This window comes from Anarrhichthys ocellatus, unplaced genomic scaffold (assembly GCF_004355925.1).
Source record: "Anarrhichthys ocellatus isolate YVR2014 unplaced genomic scaffold, GSC_Weel_1.0 scaffold24, whole genome shotgun sequence".
Classification (NCBI taxonomy): Eukaryota; Metazoa; Chordata; class Actinopteri; order Perciformes; family Anarhichadidae; genus Anarrhichthys; species Anarrhichthys ocellatus.
In genome coordinates this window covers 9,455,780-9,473,860 of record NW_022280054.1, presented here as the reverse complement: position 1 = coordinate 9,473,860, position 18,081 = coordinate 9,455,780, and the positions used below count along the sequence as shown (strand labels likewise).

The 18,081-nt window shown below is 47.5% G+C and overlaps 2 protein-coding genes across 4 annotated transcripts in view; one reads left to right on the top strand and one right to left on the bottom strand.

Moving 5' to 3' along the window:
* The window catches only part of ankrd13b (ankyrin repeat domain 13B), a 34,730-nt gene extending 29,788 nt beyond the window's left edge, over nt 1–4,942 (top strand). For 2 of the 3 annotated variants that reach the window (XM_031860496.1, XM_031860495.1), the window contains one exon: nt 1,074–4,942. In XM_031860496.1, the coding sequence (XP_031716356.1) occupies nt 1,074–1,275 (202 nt within the window). In that variant the 3' untranslated portion in view covers nt 1,276–4,942. Of the gene's footprint in view, nt 1–172 lie in introns of all 3 variants that reach the window. The other variant, XM_031860497.1, reaches the window with a different exon arrangement.
* ssh2a (slingshot protein phosphatase 2a) overlaps nt 4,188–18,081 on the bottom strand; it is a 22,971-nt gene continuing 9,077 nt past the window's right edge. Inside the window, 14 exon segments of the mRNA XM_031860494.1 lie at nt 4,188–5,265; nt 5,267–6,460; nt 7,537–8,458; nt 8,552–8,752; nt 8,846–8,992; nt 9,281–9,327; nt 9,498–9,626; nt 9,756–9,849; nt 12,515–12,709; nt 13,361–13,426; nt 13,626–13,688; nt 13,813–13,934; nt 14,262–14,326; nt 14,903–15,015. Of these exon segments, the coding sequence (XP_031716354.1) occupies nt 4,807–5,265; nt 5,267–6,460; nt 7,537–8,458; nt 8,552–8,752; nt 8,846–8,992; nt 9,281–9,327; nt 9,498–9,626; nt 9,756–9,849; nt 12,515–12,709; nt 13,361–13,426; nt 13,626–13,688; nt 13,813–13,934; nt 14,262–14,326; nt 14,903–15,015 (3,817 nt within the window). The 3' untranslated portion in view covers nt 4,188–4,806.

Sequence of the window (18,081 nt, the reverse complement as noted above, 5' to 3'; positions counted from 1 at the left end):
ACCAGCATCTTCAAAAGAGCTGGAATCCTAAAAAAAACCCATAAATTTCCATGACTGTCAGGACAAAAGTGATACTTCCTGCTGTTCCTTCACCTATATTGTCACTTCTGTTACATATTGTCATTCATCATTGTCTTACAGTCTTCCATTGTATTTTTTTTCCATCCTGCAGATCTCTCACGCCATCCCTGACTCACGTCCTGTCCTCCCCAACTCTATTCTCTTATCCATCCTGCTATTCTCCTTTCATCTCCTATTTGCTGTGTGTGTGTGTGTGTGTGTGAAAAGGGGGAGACTGGAGGATGGGGAGTTTCCTGCTTTCCTAGTCAGCAGTACTGCTGTTGACTTAAGCGTGTTATCTTCAGATGGTGTTCTCTTCCCCCTGTTTGTAGAGGAGTGGATAGAAACACAGTCTTTCCCTTATTTGACACAATCTTTCTGTTGCAGTGTTTACTTACATCAGTGTTATAATGTTGGAGGAAACTGGGGTTGAAAGCAATTGTGGTGTTCTTTAATTCACGGACTGTAAGGGGTAAAAAGGCAAATGCAATCTTGGCTGTTTTGATTGAATATTATGTCGAACATCTTATCATCGTGATACCTCGAAACAAATGATTCTTCATGCATTATAGAGACTTCTGACTATTATGAAATTAAAAAAAAGAAATTTCAACATGTCCTCTTCAAGACAGGAATTAAATTATCCCAGAGAGTCTAAAATACACTTGAGATGGAAACTAGAATGGAGAACATGGTAGCACTTATGGGTTATTACCGGTTTATAATCCAGACATTTTGTCCTTTTCTTATACAGTGTCCTTGGTGTTACCATAATGTCTTGTATGGCTGCATTTGGGGCTAACCTTCTAATAAGCCATTAATTCTAAAGCTGAGCATGTCGATAAAGTCATTACTAAAGGTCGAAAGGCACGATAAGCCGACAGCAAACGTTTTAAATTAATCTACATTTAACATTGATAAATCAACAATCCAGTCTGCACTTTTAGTCCTAGAGTGGGCCCTTCAACCTGTGTTCTTCCATCCTCTACCCCCTTCACTGTTCCTCACCCCAGGACCCCCCAGCACAAGCCCCGAGCCCCCTCCAGCCTCTGCTCCACCCCCTCCAAGAAGCAGCCGACCACCTGCAGCTACGACGAGCAGCTGCGCATTGCCATGGAGATCTCGACTCGAGAGCAGGAAGAGGCGGAGCTCCGGCGGCGGCAGGAAGAGGCAGAGCTGCAGCGCATCATCCGGCTGTCACTCATGGAGAAATGAGAGCCGAGTGGCCCAGCGGGGGTCTGAGGGGAGGGGTCTGGACCAAGGACACATGGGAGAAAAGGGCAGTATAGGGTACTTATTAAGCACACTCAATTGGCCTCCTCCTTTCTCTCCCATCTCCCTCGCCAGACCTTTCCCATGAAGCCATACAGTGATCTGGTTCTCGAGCCTCAGACAGCCAGAGAGACACGTCAGTTTCCTCTTTCTGGTGCCACGTGGTACTGTCATTTCTCGACCCGTGCCAGTTTACAACCAACAATACATCCAATACAACAAGTTTAGTGGAATGCCTCTTTGGATGAGTGATTTCTGTCCGTTTGCAAGTATGTGTGTGTATATCTGTGTGTGTCTTTCAAAACCAGCTCTCAGCACAGTTGTCAACAGGTCACCTTCTGTCCTGAAAACATACTGTGTTAGGCCCGACTCTCTGCACACGCACACACACACACACACACACACACACACACACGCGCTCAGTGTTGTAACACCGAGTTGTGTGGTTTTCAGTCTTAACTATTTAAAAAACGGTTGTGTTTGCAGAGCAGGACCAGTGGTGTTGGAGAATACTGTAACCTTCTCGATCAAGTCGAGTTGAATGTTGATAAACATGACATTTAATGATAGTCATTTTAAAAAAAAAAGTGTTTAAGTTACATTTTTTTTTTATTTGCACAAAATCCAGATGTACTGTATTTAGCTTGTGGGCAGATCACGTACAGTATATGACTGTTGCTGGATGTAGATGACGAGTATGAGCACAAGCTAAAGGTTTAGCCCGACAATCACAGATTTGATGAGGCTGCCAGATGAACTCTTGGTGCACTAACTATATTGTATGTGACTGAATGAGTTTGTGGCTGGCCTGTGTGTAATTAAAACTAAAAAGGGACTTGATAGTGCTTTGTCAGTGGACTGTGGAATAGAAATGTTTGTGTACTTTTGCATCCTCTCACCTCACGTGAGCGGAGGATTTCTTCAAAGTCACGGTACAATGTGTGCAATATTTCAGCATGGTCTGCACACGTGTGAGGTTCATTTTGTACGACTTGAGTCTAGCCTGGAGTCCTGCAACATCAGAGCACGCTCTCTGAGTGAAAGGATCACTGTAGAGGCGATTGACAGCAATTTGAGATTTTACTCTACAAGCAAGCTGGTTCAACAACACAGAATGTTGAAAACAAATCTAAAATCGCCCCAAAAACAACAACTGTGGAGCATTTTGTTCTTGGATTGGAGGTATTGTTCAGTCTGGCTCTCATTATGTAAGTAACATGTTGCAGGGCTCAAGGCGAGCCAAGCACTGAGGAACATTTGCAGTTTTGTTGCAAGGGACGAGGGCGGACGGGCACAGCTTGTTTTTTTTTTTCCTTCTTTAATTTAATATTATTTCTTCAAAAGAAATGTACAACTTTCACACTCCACTATCAGCACAAACTGAGGAGAGCCACCTCTTACTCCTCTCCAATTCACATTTAAGCTTGCCTAATTGATAAGAATATAATATTCATTTTTTTACTTTTTAAAAAATATTGCAGAAAATAAATGCAGCGAGATGTTTTCATGGTGAATGCTGGGATTTGAGTTGAGATAATGATTCAAATAAAGAAACATCTTTTGGAACAGCATTGCATGAGTGGGTTATTTTTTTTAAATCTATTTTTAAATTACAGCTTTCACATGCTTCAAATCCCCTGACCCCCCCCCCACACCAAGTTTCAGCTGCAGCGCTCCACTGTAAGTTAGTCTTCCGGTCCTCTCGAGTGAAGGATGGTGACAAAGGCAATTAATTTCTCACGAGATAGGGGGAAGCTGCAGCGTCACTCAGCACCAGAGAGTTGATCTGTTTTTTAGCAGCTCCCACCTCCATCATCCTCCCTGTGACATGGATTCCCAGCGCCTCAGCCTAATCCAAGGGGGGGGGGGGGGGTATGCCTGTAGTTATTTAAGGCTTGACAGCGAGGAAAAGGACGGTTTAGAGATCCTAACACCTCTAAGAAACCCCACTCAGAGCACCAAGGCTGCTTTCTGTGATTGGGTGGCGGGCTGGAGAGACTGAAGCCATTTCCCCAGTGAATCAGCAGTATGCAGCCGCAGGTTCTGCACTGCCCTGACTCAGCTCGGCATTATGAATAACACCAGGACGGCGGAAGCACTGGGCTGCAGGCGTGTGTGAAGTGAATTTGTAAAGAGCCACAGACTAAACAAAGTGTGTGCGCGCGTGCGTGTCTGAGAGACAGGGAAGCTGCGAGCATCAATATGCAAAGAGGAAGTCTCACGTAACCTCTCTTCTCCTCCACCATCATGGTACAGTATGTTAAACAAGTAATAGTATAAAAAAAAAACATTTCATAGAATAGAATGTCAAAGACATTAAAATCATAGTTGAGTCATAAAATACAGTCATAGTATAGCATGTCATAATAACTCACTATACAATAATACAAAATAATTCATCGTATAAAAAAAAAAAAATCGTTGAGCTTCTGCTAACCACACGGAAGGCTTATGGCTGCGGCTACAGTTAAGAGAAGGTTAACCTTTTATCTCAATCTCACTAATAGTTCCGTCTCTTACTTCAGCAATATTCTCCCGCTGCGGTTTCACTGAAGGCGACAGCAGGGGCCCCGGTGGCCTCCATCCCACCACTTAATTACCCTCATGAAACGGTGGGTAGAATGTCAGCCTGAAATAAGCTGCGCCGAGCGCCGACGGAGATCTGCCCCCCCCCCGGTGCTGCAGGACAGGTTCAACACTGTAGTTCTCCGCTTGGCCGGCAGGTGGCAGTGATGTCGCCAATACTTCAGCATCTGTAGCCCATAATCACCTTCATTTTTTCCCTTTTCTTCAAATATTTGTTTGTTTCCGATGAAGCACATCTTAACACAAAACAAATGCACACTATCACAGCATTCAAAACAAACTCACCACATTTATTTAATGCTAAAGCATTGAATTAAAAAAACAAAACATGGTATCATCTTTGTCCTGGTTCAATTAAAATCTGAATAAAGACATGTGTCTGTGCACTTTGAAAACAAACAACAAAACACATGCTCCAAAGACAAGTCGACCGAGATCAGTGCAAAAGAATCCTCCCCGGGGTAAGAAACATTCCAAATAAAATAAAACCATTGAAACAGTAAAGTGCATTGTTTGGAGAAAAAGCCCTCATAGTTGTAGAAACAGGCAGTGAGGGTCAAACACTGAAAACAAACGCTTCTTTAAAAAAATATGGGAGCGAGACACAATGGAGTGCATAAAGTATGCACGGGTTCAATCTTCATCTGCACATTCATAGTTCATTACTGTACATACAAACCTGAACTCCAGTTGAAACAACACATCCAGTGGTTTACATGCAAACATGTTTTTTTTAATTCAGTTCTCACACACACTAAACGTATGGTTACGTATCGGAGGTCACACGAGGTCTCCAGTTTACCTGCTACACATTCGTACGCATCATGCGGTCTCTCTCACACATCTGCGCGGCTCCAGTCGCGTCCCTTCCAGTCCGTTGCGCTGAGGTTACATGGTGTTGTATAGCACAGTGACGGCTCGCTGCTTTTTCTCAGCGGAGCCTTTGCGAGATCGTCTCGACGAGTGTCCCCTGCCCTGCTGACGCGTCGGCGCCACCGCGCCGCTCCCGTCCGGCTCCTCCCTCTCACCCGTGTCGTCTTTTGGACAGCAGCGAGGTGCAGGGGAGGAGGACGAGGAGATGCAGAGGGAGGGCGACGAGGATGACTCTGCAAATTCCCCGCCGCCGTGGGACAGACCTGTCTTTTCAACGTGAGCGCTGCGAGCCAACACTTTCTGCTTCTTCCAGGTGTCGTCGGGGTGAGACGTGGACACGGAGAAAGAGTCCTGGGAATGTGATGACGTCGCCCTGGTGTGTGTCCTCAGGTCCAAGTCGCTGAGGTCGTTGGCCGACAGCTCCAGACAGTCCAGTTTAGCCAAGGAGGCCGACCTCTTCATTAGAGAGGGGGGGGGTGAGGCCCGCCTGGCGGATACGAGCCTCGAGCTCCATGGCTCTGTGCCACACTATCGGCTCCAGGAAACTCTTCCCCTCTTGTCTCTCTCGCCGCCGCTGGCCTACTTCCATGTCTGGAAGGGTCCGTTCAGAACTCGACCCTTTACAAGGTTCTGGCTCCGTGTCCATAACGTCTCTCGGCCCCTGAGGCTGCCCCGGTTCCTGGTCTTGGCTGTCCGTCATCTCCCGGCTGACGCCCTCGTGGAGGAAAGCCTGCAGCTCCCTCAGAGTCTGCTGAATCCTCTCCAGCTCCTGGCTGCCACGGGCCAGCCTGCTCTCGGCGTCACAGCTGGGGCCACAGCCCCCTCGCCGGAACTCAGAACCGGATTCCGGCCTCTCGTCTGTGTCCGACTCCTGCGCTGTCGCCCCATCCAGAGTCATTTGGTGTGAACTGGCCTGGTTCTGATGTTGCTGGCTTTGGAGCTGGCTTTGTCTTTGGGACTGGGCTGAGGTATCTCGAGATGATTCTTCTAACTGACTAGCAGAGGCCAGTGATGAGGTCAACATGTGGCTGTCTATGGAAGTGGGCACAATGACCAGTGTAGCACCAGAGACTCGGCTGATATCTGAGTCGGGGAGGTCGTCTGTGCTTGAGGAGTTGAGCTCCGTTTGTGACCCCGTGTGCTTTTCTTCGTCTTTGGACTTGGCAGACACAGCAGCGACCTCTCCCTGAGTGATCCTTCGTTCTGTGGAGTCCTGAGGCAAGCCAACGGGAGGATGTTCCGCGCTCAGGGGACACAGGGACAGTCTGAGCGGAGGTTGTTCCGCGCTGGGGGAATGCAGCGGAGATCGCTGCGACGCGGCCATCTCCATTTCCTGCTTCAGCTTCTGCTCCAGCTGCTCGGTGGCTCGCCGCACCGAGCCCGCCGGCCAGTCGCACGGCAGCATGGAGGGAGACTGCGGGTGGGAGGGAGGAGTCAGAGAGCCGTGCGTGACCTCGGCAGCCTCCGCCTCCGTCTGATGGTCCGATCGGATGACCTGGGGGCTGTGGGAGGGTGGAGGGAGGGACGCAGAGGAGGAGGCAGGAAGGCAGGAGGCAGGGTGGCATATGGCTTCAATCTCTGTGACAATATGGCGGACTGACACTCCATTGTCAGGGGAAGTTCGGTCAGGGCTGGCTTTGTCAACGCCGTCATCAGACTGTGGAGATGCCTGAGAGACAAAAAAAAAAAAGAGCAAGCAAGTGAGACGTGTGCATAAAATATGAGTTATTGTCTTGTTATACATAAAACACCATCGATCGGACATCGCAATAGAAATTAAGAGGAGACAAACGAGTGGCACGTGTTCCTATATTATCTGGACTGTTCTCTCATCTTCCAGGAGGTGTCACTGTGATTCATAAAGATTTCGTGTGGAATCTGTGCTATTGGCTCAGTTCATTTGCTACCTTGAAGTCCTTTGGCTGCATTCACAAGCGCTACGACGATGAGAGCAGGGTTGTGCAGCGGGGCTGGAGTGTCTCGCTGCTAGTATGCCCGGCCTACGAGTCTGTCTGCATCAACAGATTCAATTTCAACTTCAACAAGTAATCAGGATGCGAGGCCTTTCAAAATGGTGGGGTTTAATCTAGTGCATGAAGCTAAAATTGGAGTGACTACACGAGACACATCATGTTACACATCGTGTTTTGGTCACACGCATGCTGCTCATATCTCCATGGGCGTCTTGCAGTCGGATTGCCAGTTTACGAGATTGGCCGCCGCAGCGTGCCGCCGGGTTGTTGTTCTCCAAACGTTGATTCTAATTCAGCTTTTCTCCGCAGTGGCCACTGCGGTTTATTTTTCCGGCATCCCCAACGCTGCAGCCTAAACGCACTACCCACTGACTCGGTGTGATTGCAGCCTTAGAAACTAATTCTCGTGCAGTCAGATTCCAGTTTTACTTCCAGACCCGCTGTGCAGAAATCTGCTGCTTGTGTCATCACAGACTGGTGTGTTGGTAGAACTGGATCTCTAAAGGCAACAATAAAGTTTGGCTGAAATAATACCACAGTGCAAAAGAAAACCTTTCCCTCACATTTAACTCTTTTTGCATGGCTGTGGGCCTCTTGAATTAAACATGCAGTCCAGAATATGAATACAAAATGAGATGCTGCTGTGACAGTAGGCTGGGCAGACTGGGGTAACTTTTGCATTGCAAATGTAACACACAGATCTTTCTGCAGGAAGCATGTTGTACTAGCAAAGATGAAACGTTAACAGAGATAAAGCTGAATGACAGTGTACCTGACTACTCCCATAGCCTTGCTCCTCTTCCTCCTTAACCTCAGTTTCTTCGTTCTCCTCAAACGACAGAGGTGTCCTCTGCTGTGCCTGCTCAGAAAGCGTCCGGGATCTGCCGTCTTGGGCCAGGCCCAGAAACTTCTCCCTGGCGCTGAAGAAGTCGATGCTGTCCGTGCTGTGGTTGGACGACCCGTCGGCCTCGCCGCGCCCGCTGCCTATCTGCAGCTCGCTGGGGTTGTTGTTGTCGTCACTGGCAGCAAGCGGAAGAAGCGTGATGTTCGCAGGGCTGAGGGGGCTCTGCTTGTCACTTGTAACGTCTGATAATGATTGGTCTATTACGTCTGAGTCAGCGGATCCCAGAGTGAGAGGAGAGATTTCTTCCGAGCTGCTTCGCTCGGGCAGATTGAGGGACAGTTCCACCGGTCTGTGTTTGGGCACTGAAATAGACAGATGGGTGGGGGGACCCCGGTGAGCACGTTGGAGTTCAGGAGTAGGGGGTAAGATGTGGAGCGATGGCGGAGGGTGGGGCAAAGCAACAGGCACAGTGACAGCCACGCTGGTGGAATTGTCCAGTCTTTCCTCCGGGACGACGGTGGCTGCCCGGGGTCTGGGGAGGGGGAGCAGGAGGGGGTCTCCGCAATCGGATCCGACCTCCTCCTCCTCCTCCTGACCCGGTGAGTCACACACACCGTTGGAGTCTGCGTGGGAGTCACAGCCGTTTGTCTTGGCCGAGCCTCCGGGCTCCGCGCCGAGCGCTTGCAGCACGGCCACGCCCAGGAAGTGATGCAAGGAGGGCGAGGAACTGTTGTTGTTGTGCGAGTCGGAGCGGCCCAACGAGTGAGACGAGGCTTTGCACATGGACTCTGGGCGATCCGATAGCTCACTGTCAGAGTGCGAGCGCCATAGCTTATTATGCCTTTGTTTGCTGTGGAAGCGAAGAGAAACAACAGTTTGTTAGCGCCAACATGCTCCCTGAAGAACGTGCATATTGCAGAGCTGCTTTTACATGAAAGCACACCTGGCCAGCAGAATTCCCTGATACTCCTCCAGCTGTTTCATGAAGGAAGGGTTTGGTTTGGTGACGGCCCGTTTCTCTTTGACATAGTCAAAGGCAGTGTCCAGGTCCCAGCCGTACTCCTTCATAGCGTAGGCGATCACTGTGGAGGCGGAGCGACTCACGCCCATTTTACAGTGAACCAGACACTTGGCACCAGCTTTCCTAAAGAGAGACAGACGAGAGAGGAATTGTGTTGGATTACAAGACTGAGAACCCAAGTAGGAGCTGACAAAGCTTGCGTGCGTTGAAGCCTACTTGGCTTTGGTGATGAACTTGAAGGTCTCGTTCCAGTACTCCAGCAGGTTGGTGGCCTCTTCATCGTACACGCGGATGTTGTGGTACTGAAACATGCCCGGGAAGAAGTTGTCTATCTCCCTGGTCACGTTCAGGATGTAGAGCACTCTACATAAGAGACAGGAAAAGGTGGGTTTATGACCTCTTGGTGTCAATAAAACTGTCATTAATCCATATGTAGTTATTCAGTGTAGTTATCTGATGATGAAGACTGTGAGGTATCGTTGAAAGCGGCAATGTTTCAACCCAGGGGTAATGAATTCTCTCATTTCAATGAACTTCAATTTGTAAACGTTTAATTCACGAAGCGTAGTCTCTCCGTTTATTAAAATGATATTAGCGAGTGTGCCTGGAGTAGGTGTGATTTGTAGGGTTGGTTGCTGACTGATGTCTTACCCGCTGTTCTGCAGCTCGTCCAGATTAGAGGCATTCCACTCAGAGCCCTGGAGACATCACAAGTACAGTTAATATCAACGTGTATGAATGCATGACAAACAAGTAAGAATGAGTCAGAACTTACAAGCTATAGTGAAACAAAAGAGGGAGATTTTGAGTACGGTTCCTGTATATTGTTCACTCCAAACATCCACACTTTTTACTCATAGGTTCTTACCAGATAGACGTGTTCAAAGATTTCGGTGGGGCTGTCCATCTGTCCCAAGATGAGGATCATCTCGTTGTCTATGAACTCCTTAAACTCCCTCAGGTTACAAACCATCTGCATCTCCAGTTCTGTACGGATCTGGTAGGACGGGGAAAACCAAAAAGTTGGCACTCGGGTATCTAAACAAGTAAAGCTGCATTTGCAAAACCAAGACGCATGTCAAACCCAGCTGCTAACGTCACGGCATTCATTGCGCGTGCCTCTTACCTCCTTACAGGTGACGTTCTCCAGGTCCTTCTGCATCATGATCTCTCTGAGGCGCATCTTGATCAGCCTCTCTGTGCGCTCCCTCTCTGTGGGCCTGCACATGGAGACAAACGCCTTTATGAAAAAACACATTTTCTCTAAGCCAAAAAAAAAAAATAATTAAAAAACTTTGACACAATTAACCACCTTCACAGTCACAGCAACGACGCTTTCCTTCTGTTCTTTGAGTGTTTTTTTCACTTTACTCTCAAAGAGATTACTTGTTCCAGGAGAGAATTGCCACTTTGTCTGATTCTCAGAAACTGGAGAGGGAACAGAAAATCCGAGAGCGTGGCCCATCAGTGATCCACAACAAAGTCCCCTTGTGCCTGTTGTGCCTGGCTCCGTTTCTAACCACTCTGCTGGGGGACGCATTTAGCTTTTGGAACGTCACACTGATGATACCAACAAGTGGCCTAATTACCTCTCTGGAGTTTGTTTCCTAGACTCTCTGTCTTTCATTGTCTAAATTTCTCTTGCTTTGCTTCTAGCTGGATCCTCACAGTACTAGCAGAGAGCAGTGTGGGTCAGCAGCTACAAAGAGGGTCAGTGTGACGGCCACAAAGTGTGTAACCGCAGGCTTATAAAGCATCCATCTGTGATGAAGAATCGGAAAGAGTCGGCTTGTTTACCTCAACACTGAACGTCTTGACCCCAAGAGATTGAGTCCATGGGGGTAAGAGAAATAAATACGGGTTAGTTACGGTCACCCACTAAAACTTTAACCCCACAACAAGCCTCGACTTGCCCGTAGACAGCCTGGAGCTGGAGGAGGGGCGGCCCAAAAAAAAAAAAAAAAAAAAAGTACACATGTGACGACACAAGGAACGGCACTAGTGAGTAACCGAAGAATGGAAAATATACGCCACTTCCTTGAACGGCTGATAGAGGAGCAGCCAACGGGAAGTCACGGTAATCCCCATTAATCAACGACCGCGATAACTGTGCCAAGATTACAACACTCCCTGCTATCTGAACTTCACATACAGTGGTTTTACAAGGCCATGAGCTGCCATGTCAACAGACACCGGCAGGTCATGCGGTTTGGCAGTCTCCCTGTGCGGGACAACAAACAGGGACTTTGTTGTGTTTGGATGTGTGTGTTGGAGTTCAGGTGGCAATCTTAATGACAAGTATACTCGAGTGCCAACACACCTGCTCCGAAGAGTAAAGTCTGTTTCCAGGCAGGCAGTAAACATGGGTGTTTCTTTTTAGTCAAGCTTTAAGTGGACCCTGATTTCTCTGTCTGTCCCCGCTTCTCTCTCCTGTCCATCCAGAAGCATTTTTATTAATCCCCCCCTAAGACCCCCATCCTCTGCCTACCACCTGCTTCTCTATCTATTAGTCTGTCTGGGTCCCATTTTTCCAGCAGTAAATCAAGCCGACCGAAGCCTCAGCTATTTTGGACCCTGGAGGATCTCTGAAGTGTGTGTGTGTGCGTGTGTGTGAATGAGAGACGCTCCAAATACGTCGCGGGGCACGTGACTAAGCAGCAGAGAGGGGAATTTCTCTGATATTAGCAAAGACATAAATCCAGCGGCCTGTGTCGGCGCTTTCTATGTTCCCTTGTGGCTCATGTGTTCATCAGCATGTGTCTATTTGCACATAGTTCAGTATTTGCCACTTTGTTTTAGTTTGTGTTGCTTCTCGTCACCCGGAGAGGTTACATGGAGCGATGCGACCCCAGCTGACTGATGCCCTGCAGTGTTCTGCTGCAGTAGCGAGGCAAAGCTGTTGTGATGGAGTACGTTCCATTTCTAATAAAAAGGAGCGGCTGTACCCATTACCTTTCACTTTTAGTTACTTTTCACATCTGGTTGTTTTTTCCGGGTCAAAATGATTTCTATAAAACGGATGATTATTATATTATGATTATTATGTTAACTTTAAAAGAAGACTTTTTCTTTGTTTATAATACAGATCGCTGCGCTAGTTATTGCATTTTATTGACTGCTTCAGAATACAGTTCATTTGTTTCAAACTACAGTTGTTCAAATGAAATGACTGTCCCCTGTATAATGCAGATACACTAGAATAGAGAACAGTACCGTTTATAAAATATAGCGTACTGTAGGCTTTGCGTGACCAGACATTATCAATCCACTCGACGAGGGCAGCTTCAACCACAGGCGCTATCCCCGAGTGGATGGATAGATGTCCTCATGTGAATAAATGAACACTATACTACGTGATACGTGGAGGCTCTAAACAGCTTCTCTGTAGGAATGATTCTGTCCTTTTCCAAGCGGTTGATCACTGTAACCATGATCAAGATAAGTGTCCTGATACAGTGAAGTGTTAGGGAAAAGGAAACCATACCAACCGTTGGTCAAAAGCAACTATTGCGACAGCATTCAAACTGTTTTGTAAATTTTATTTCATTTAGTCGCTAAATACTTTTGTACTCTTTTAGTTTATGCATTATACATTGTTTAGTTGATGTATTATAACCTGCTGAGTGAAATGCAGTGTTTGTTGCGAGTATCCAATCAACACACCCTTTGATTTGAACATTCACTCACTCAATAGGAATTTTGCACTCCACATCAAAGGGGGCTCTGCCTCCACGGCATACAAAATGAAAACTTGTGAAAATGACTGGAATGCCCCACAGAACAAATAATATTCCAGATATTACATCATCGGTATGAACTGTGGATTTGCGTAATGTGTGTGTGTGTGTGTGTGTGTGTGTGTGTGTTCACGTGGTCTCTACTCACAGGTCTGTGAAGAGAACGGGTGAATTGGCACGGTGCGACTCGACGTCCTGCATGGCGTTCCACTCGTTCATGCAGAACTGGTTCGATGAGACCCGGCTCTGGTAGTAGCTGACCCAGGTCAGGAACAGGCTGCCCGGGTAGTGGTTGTGGCAGCGGGCCACCTCGCTTGCTTTGTGGAGCGACTGGAGGGCCGACCTGAGGCACAGTGAGGAGGAGGAGGAGGGTTCACACTTGAGAGGTTGTCTCGAAGCCAAAAAGACAAAAGAAAACTGCTGCAGAGTGAAATTTGGACTGAACGTGACAGTGTCCTTCAAATGACTGACAGAGTAAAATAAGTGAAACCAGGAGAAGGCTATAACAACGGGCTAAGGAGGGGAGGTATTATGCGCAGTGCAAAATAAATTGTGTGAGGAATGAATAAAAGCAAATGAGAAATATAATAAGGGAGGCGGGTTGAATAATTAGTGAGAGAAACAAGGTGATAAGAGCAGCGATGAAGAGACATAATAGAGATATGACTGCAGATAGATGAAGGTATCAGGAGACGTTGGGGGGAGAGGAAGGGAACAAAGGGACAAAGGAAATGAAGACCCGTAAGGAAATGAAGAGGCAGCACTGGCATGTGAGACAGGGAAAGATAATGAAGAGGCTGGAAGGAAGAGAGATAGTGAAAAATAAATAAAGGAAGCGGAGAGAGAAGATAAGTAACAGTAACAAAGATAAAAGGCTGGAGGTCCAAGTCAAAGGGGGAGTACAATGTATACAGTCTTTCTAAGCCTGCAAACTTAACCTTGATGCAACTTCACAGAGCTGTTATTGGCTGGAAACAATACAAATGTTGCTTACCACATGGCCTGGACAGAAACTGGCTTGAAAACATGAACCCTGTTCACCGTCGAAACACTAAAACCACTGTGACGACAGAGAGAGAGAGAGAGAGAGAGAGAGAGAGAGAGATTAGGAAGGGGATGCCCTTTAACAGTTTATAGCCATCTTACAACACCAACAAATCTTCCTACAATAGAAATGACTAAATAACAGTCATCAGAGTAGAGCAGAGTCAGCTGCCCCAGGCAGCAGTAAGAGGAAGTGGGTAGGTGTGGTGTCTTACCCGTCTCCATCCAAGTGGATCAGAGTGTCACTCCAGAGAGGTAGAACCAGACCCACTGTACAGCTGCAGGGGGGGGGGGGGGAAGATCAACACGTTACACAACCAAACAAGAAAACTCCGGGTTTGACGTGATACAGGGGATGTGTGCAGGACAACATCAAGACTGTAGCGCTGCTGTGCCACTGACCTATCACAGGAGACAAAGTCCATGCCGAGCACGATGCTCTCCTCCGTGTCCTGTCTGCCGTTGGTGGAGACCACCACCATGTAGCGGGTTACCTGAGGGTAGGCGCTCTCCAGACGCACAGCCTGCGGGTGAAGACAGAGAGGAGATTGCAAGACATTGCTGGAATACCTCCATTTCAAAGATGTTACAGGGACTTAAAAAAAACACATACTAGTACTGTATGTACTGTATGTTTTGATGTAAGAGTATGTTTGTTATCAGACGTCAGAGTAAAGACTTTCAATGTCCAACGAAAGTTGTTTTCATAACCAGTTTCAGGTCTTTATATTTACTAACAAAGAACTGAAACCGGCCCCTCCGTCTGGAGTTTAATCTCCCTGAACACAATGTGCCCCCCCCCGCTTCTGTGTGTGTGTGTGTGTGTGTGTGTGTGTGTGTGTGTTACTGACCAGTCGGATGGTGTCCTCCGGCCGCAGCACAGTGAACATGGTCTGAAGATGTTTCTGGAGGTCACCTGGATAGAAAGGATTTCAACATCCTCATTTAGTTTCAGCTCCTTTTGGACAACGCTTGCATTCTTGGCATTTCGCAGGTTAACACAACACCTAAGATAACGTATCATTTATCCCTGTGGCAAGTTTCCAGTGTCTCTTTCACTACAGCCTACATTCAGCCTGATCTCCACATCTGAGGGGGAAAAAAGCCTGATATTTCTGAAACAGAGCTTTTGATGCTTTTTAAAGTCATCAGCCCATTTCACATCACAGAAGGTCCAACAACAAAGGCCGTCTTCATCCACAGACAGCAGCACATTCTACTTTTCTTGTTTTCCAAAATGTTTAAACTTTGTTTTCATCGTCCTAAAGTGTGAAGATATTTAGTGTGGGTTTATTCCTCAGTCTGGCCACCACATTGCATGCACCAGTGAACCGAATCGTTGTGAAACAGCGTCGGTGAAGTTAACGCCAGCTGTTACCGATGATGCTGCGGAGGAATGTCCATTTGAAAAACACGCACTGCTATTTAATCTCGCGTTCATTTGAGAGGCGGAGAGAAGCTGCAGCGGTCATCGGTGTGTGCGAGTCTTTACCTGTGTGCTTGTTCCTGCTGTGGCTGATGCGAGGTGCGGAGTTAGGCGTGGGGCTGTTTCCCCGGGGGAGGAACAGGGCCGCGCCTTTCACGGTGAGGAAACTCTCACTGATACTGGGGAGGGAAGAGAAAAGAACAACACATGAATAGAAGCCTCAAACACAAGGGCTCCTTCCAAGTTATCCAATCACACTTGGCATTTTGTGTAACTTATGTAATTTGCTGTCACTTTCTTTCCCGCACATGCTGAACCCAGGCTTCACATAATAAGCAAAAGATGGGAGCAGGGGACAGGCGAGCATTGTCACGGGCTTATGTCAGTGTTACGACGATCCACTCAGCTGGCCTCTGGTCTACGGGCTCAGCCAGTGCAAGTTAAACACGACCCAATTTGAACTCGGAACACAATGTTCTCCTCCACACAGCTGGAGTACACACACAGACTTACTCACACACTTGCAGCTGCCAGTAGGGAGTGATTGTGAGGATACCGGGGGTCTGAGAGGGAAGACAGCGCGAGTCCCCTCCTCCACAGTGTTCGAGCGGAGATAAGAGCTGGCCAGCACACAGGACAGGATGTATGCAATCACGGTTTTTTTTTTTTGTTAGTGAGTGAGTTAAAAATGTCACGCGATTGCATTCATGCGAGTGCACGATGATCATTATGGAGCAGGGACACCAGCCTCTGTCTACTCCATCCCCGCCTCCTGAGTCTCAGAAGTGAACGTGAAGAACGCGTCAGGTAGGTCGAGCTCGCGCTCGCCTCGGCGATAGAGGGACCGCTTTTCACGAACCGATCCACTTAGCCGTTACTGCATTCCAAAAAAATGAAGCGGTTTATCACTCATTATTTTAAAAAGCAAAAAGAGGAGAGGAGGAGGAGGCTGGGCAGGGGGGGAAGCGACAACGAGAAGTTCTGACTCAGACGCCACTGATGATGAAGGGGAGACCGACTGAGACAGTGTCATTGATTAATACCAGTGGTGGAAGAAGTACCAAGATATTTTACTTGAGTAAAAGTACTACCATGAATTAAAAAACACTGTATTTTCAAGAAACTGTAGCCTACCTAAAGTATAAAACAGAAAGGACTCCCTATGCAGCCAAATGGGCTCTTTAGTTGTTACATTATTATATATTTAAATATTAGTTTCTTATTATTGACGCAGTAACATGTAAGATGCATTAGTGGAGCTGGCTGCACTAGAGTTCATTTGTATAGAGTTGGGTGATTTATTTACCATATAACAATGCATTGTATTTCATACAACCATTATAAACAAATGTATTGAAGTAAAAAGTCCAATATTTCCCCCTGAAATCCAGTGGAGCAGAAAGTCGCATCAAAACTGTACTTGAGTACAGAAGTACTTCAGTGAACGTACTTAGTTACCTTCCACCGCCGATTGATACCATGCATTAAATAAAGGGTGCGGCCAACTGAGAATGTTGGTCGCACCGTGATGGAAAAGTGAGTCTGGATCCATCAAAGCAGGTCGCATCAAACGGGGCTCTGTTCCTCTCTGGAGCACTTCATCTTACCAACTGTGACTGAGGTCACTGCACTGCGGAGGAGGACTCGTCATAAACTGAGGTCAGTGTTTCAACTGGACACCAAACATTGAGTGCGTTTGTTTTGTGTGAGCACCTGCTTGCATTTGTGAATAACTAGGCCTTTCTTTAAGTCTCACAGTGGCACACTAGATACCGATAGAACAGGTTGGAAGACCCACTTCTGCAGCCGCTGATGTCAGATGACAGCCATGGGACCAGTAAACCATAACCTTAAGGATGCCGAGCAAGAGCTCTGCCACTTAGAGAGAGAGAGCACTCAGGGCAATGGTGCTCCTGCATTTATACCTCTAAATGCGGAGAGCACATAAAAAGGCTCCCCCCCAAGTGTCTATGCAGGTGCCTCCCTTTTCCAAGCCCAGCAGCTGCAGTGTGTGGATGTACGCGGCTGGGCTCAATCACCGATTAGGACCTGGTGGTTAGGAGGCCGGCAGAGGCAGACAGACAGCCCCAGTGGGCCGAGTGGCGAGTTCAAGCTGTGTGTGTGTTGGATGTGCCGGGTTTGGTAGTGCAACCAATTACAAGTATTGCACTCTCTGGTCCTTCTTTTGCTACTTTTGATAATCAGTGCTACTTTTCTTTTAGACAGTTGTTTGTGAGCTTTTCATTTAACTGTTAATAAAGTCCTTATTTAGTTTACTCATCCGTTGCTCGTGACTCTGTCTCTGGGTGTATTTATACTCGTACTCCCCTCATCCCCTGGACCTTAATCAGGGAACGCAACGGGTCAAATGCTGTCAATGTCAAGTTTGAGCCAACTGTGTTTTGTCCTCCGTAACAACACGGAACAAATACTGTCGTGTTACTAGAGCAAACACTGATCCGGGGAGGTTGGGCGACCTGTTCTGCTAAACTTTAACGTGAGCGCTTTCACTCACACACACACACACACACACACACACACGGTGATGATGTCAGAGCCCAAAACATATTTAGAAATTGCGTAAAAGATTGGTTGATATGCTTTATTTTGAGAGCTAACCGCTGCACAGGATTATCCATCTTGTCCCTCTGCAGCAGGCTGCAAGTCTACACTCAATGAAGCCAACTTGTACAGTTCATCAGGTTCTTCAGTTTCACACTGTCTGCCGTCTGCTATTTAGCCTTCCTGTCGTGCCCTTTTTCTCTGTAACTTCATCTCTGCCTCCTACTGTCCTTCCTGAGTTTTGCTGAGACAGTGGATGTACAGGATCAGACGGACACAACGGAGACAGAGGGGGGGAAAAACAGAACCGCAGCTTCGTGCTGAGCTAATTTCCCATAATCCACTCACCCTTGACCCAGCTGTTTCCTCTCCTCTCTGTCACTTCCTCTTTTCTGCATTTCTCACAACGTTGTCCTACGTTTCATGTCCGTCATTCTCAATTCCTGCTGTATCACGTCTCCCACTGTGCTCACACGCAGACTCGCGTACTGTACTTGGCAGTGGCCGTGTGTATACAGTGCTGCTGCACAATGTCATGTGTAACACAACACTTGCACTCTCCCTGAAAACCACGCGTGAAAGGCGACTGCACACGCACGCTAACACACACTCTTACACCTGCACACAGACAGTGAGGACGTGGAATCTAAGCCTGATGGTTGTAGAGGTGTGTGTGTGGGGGG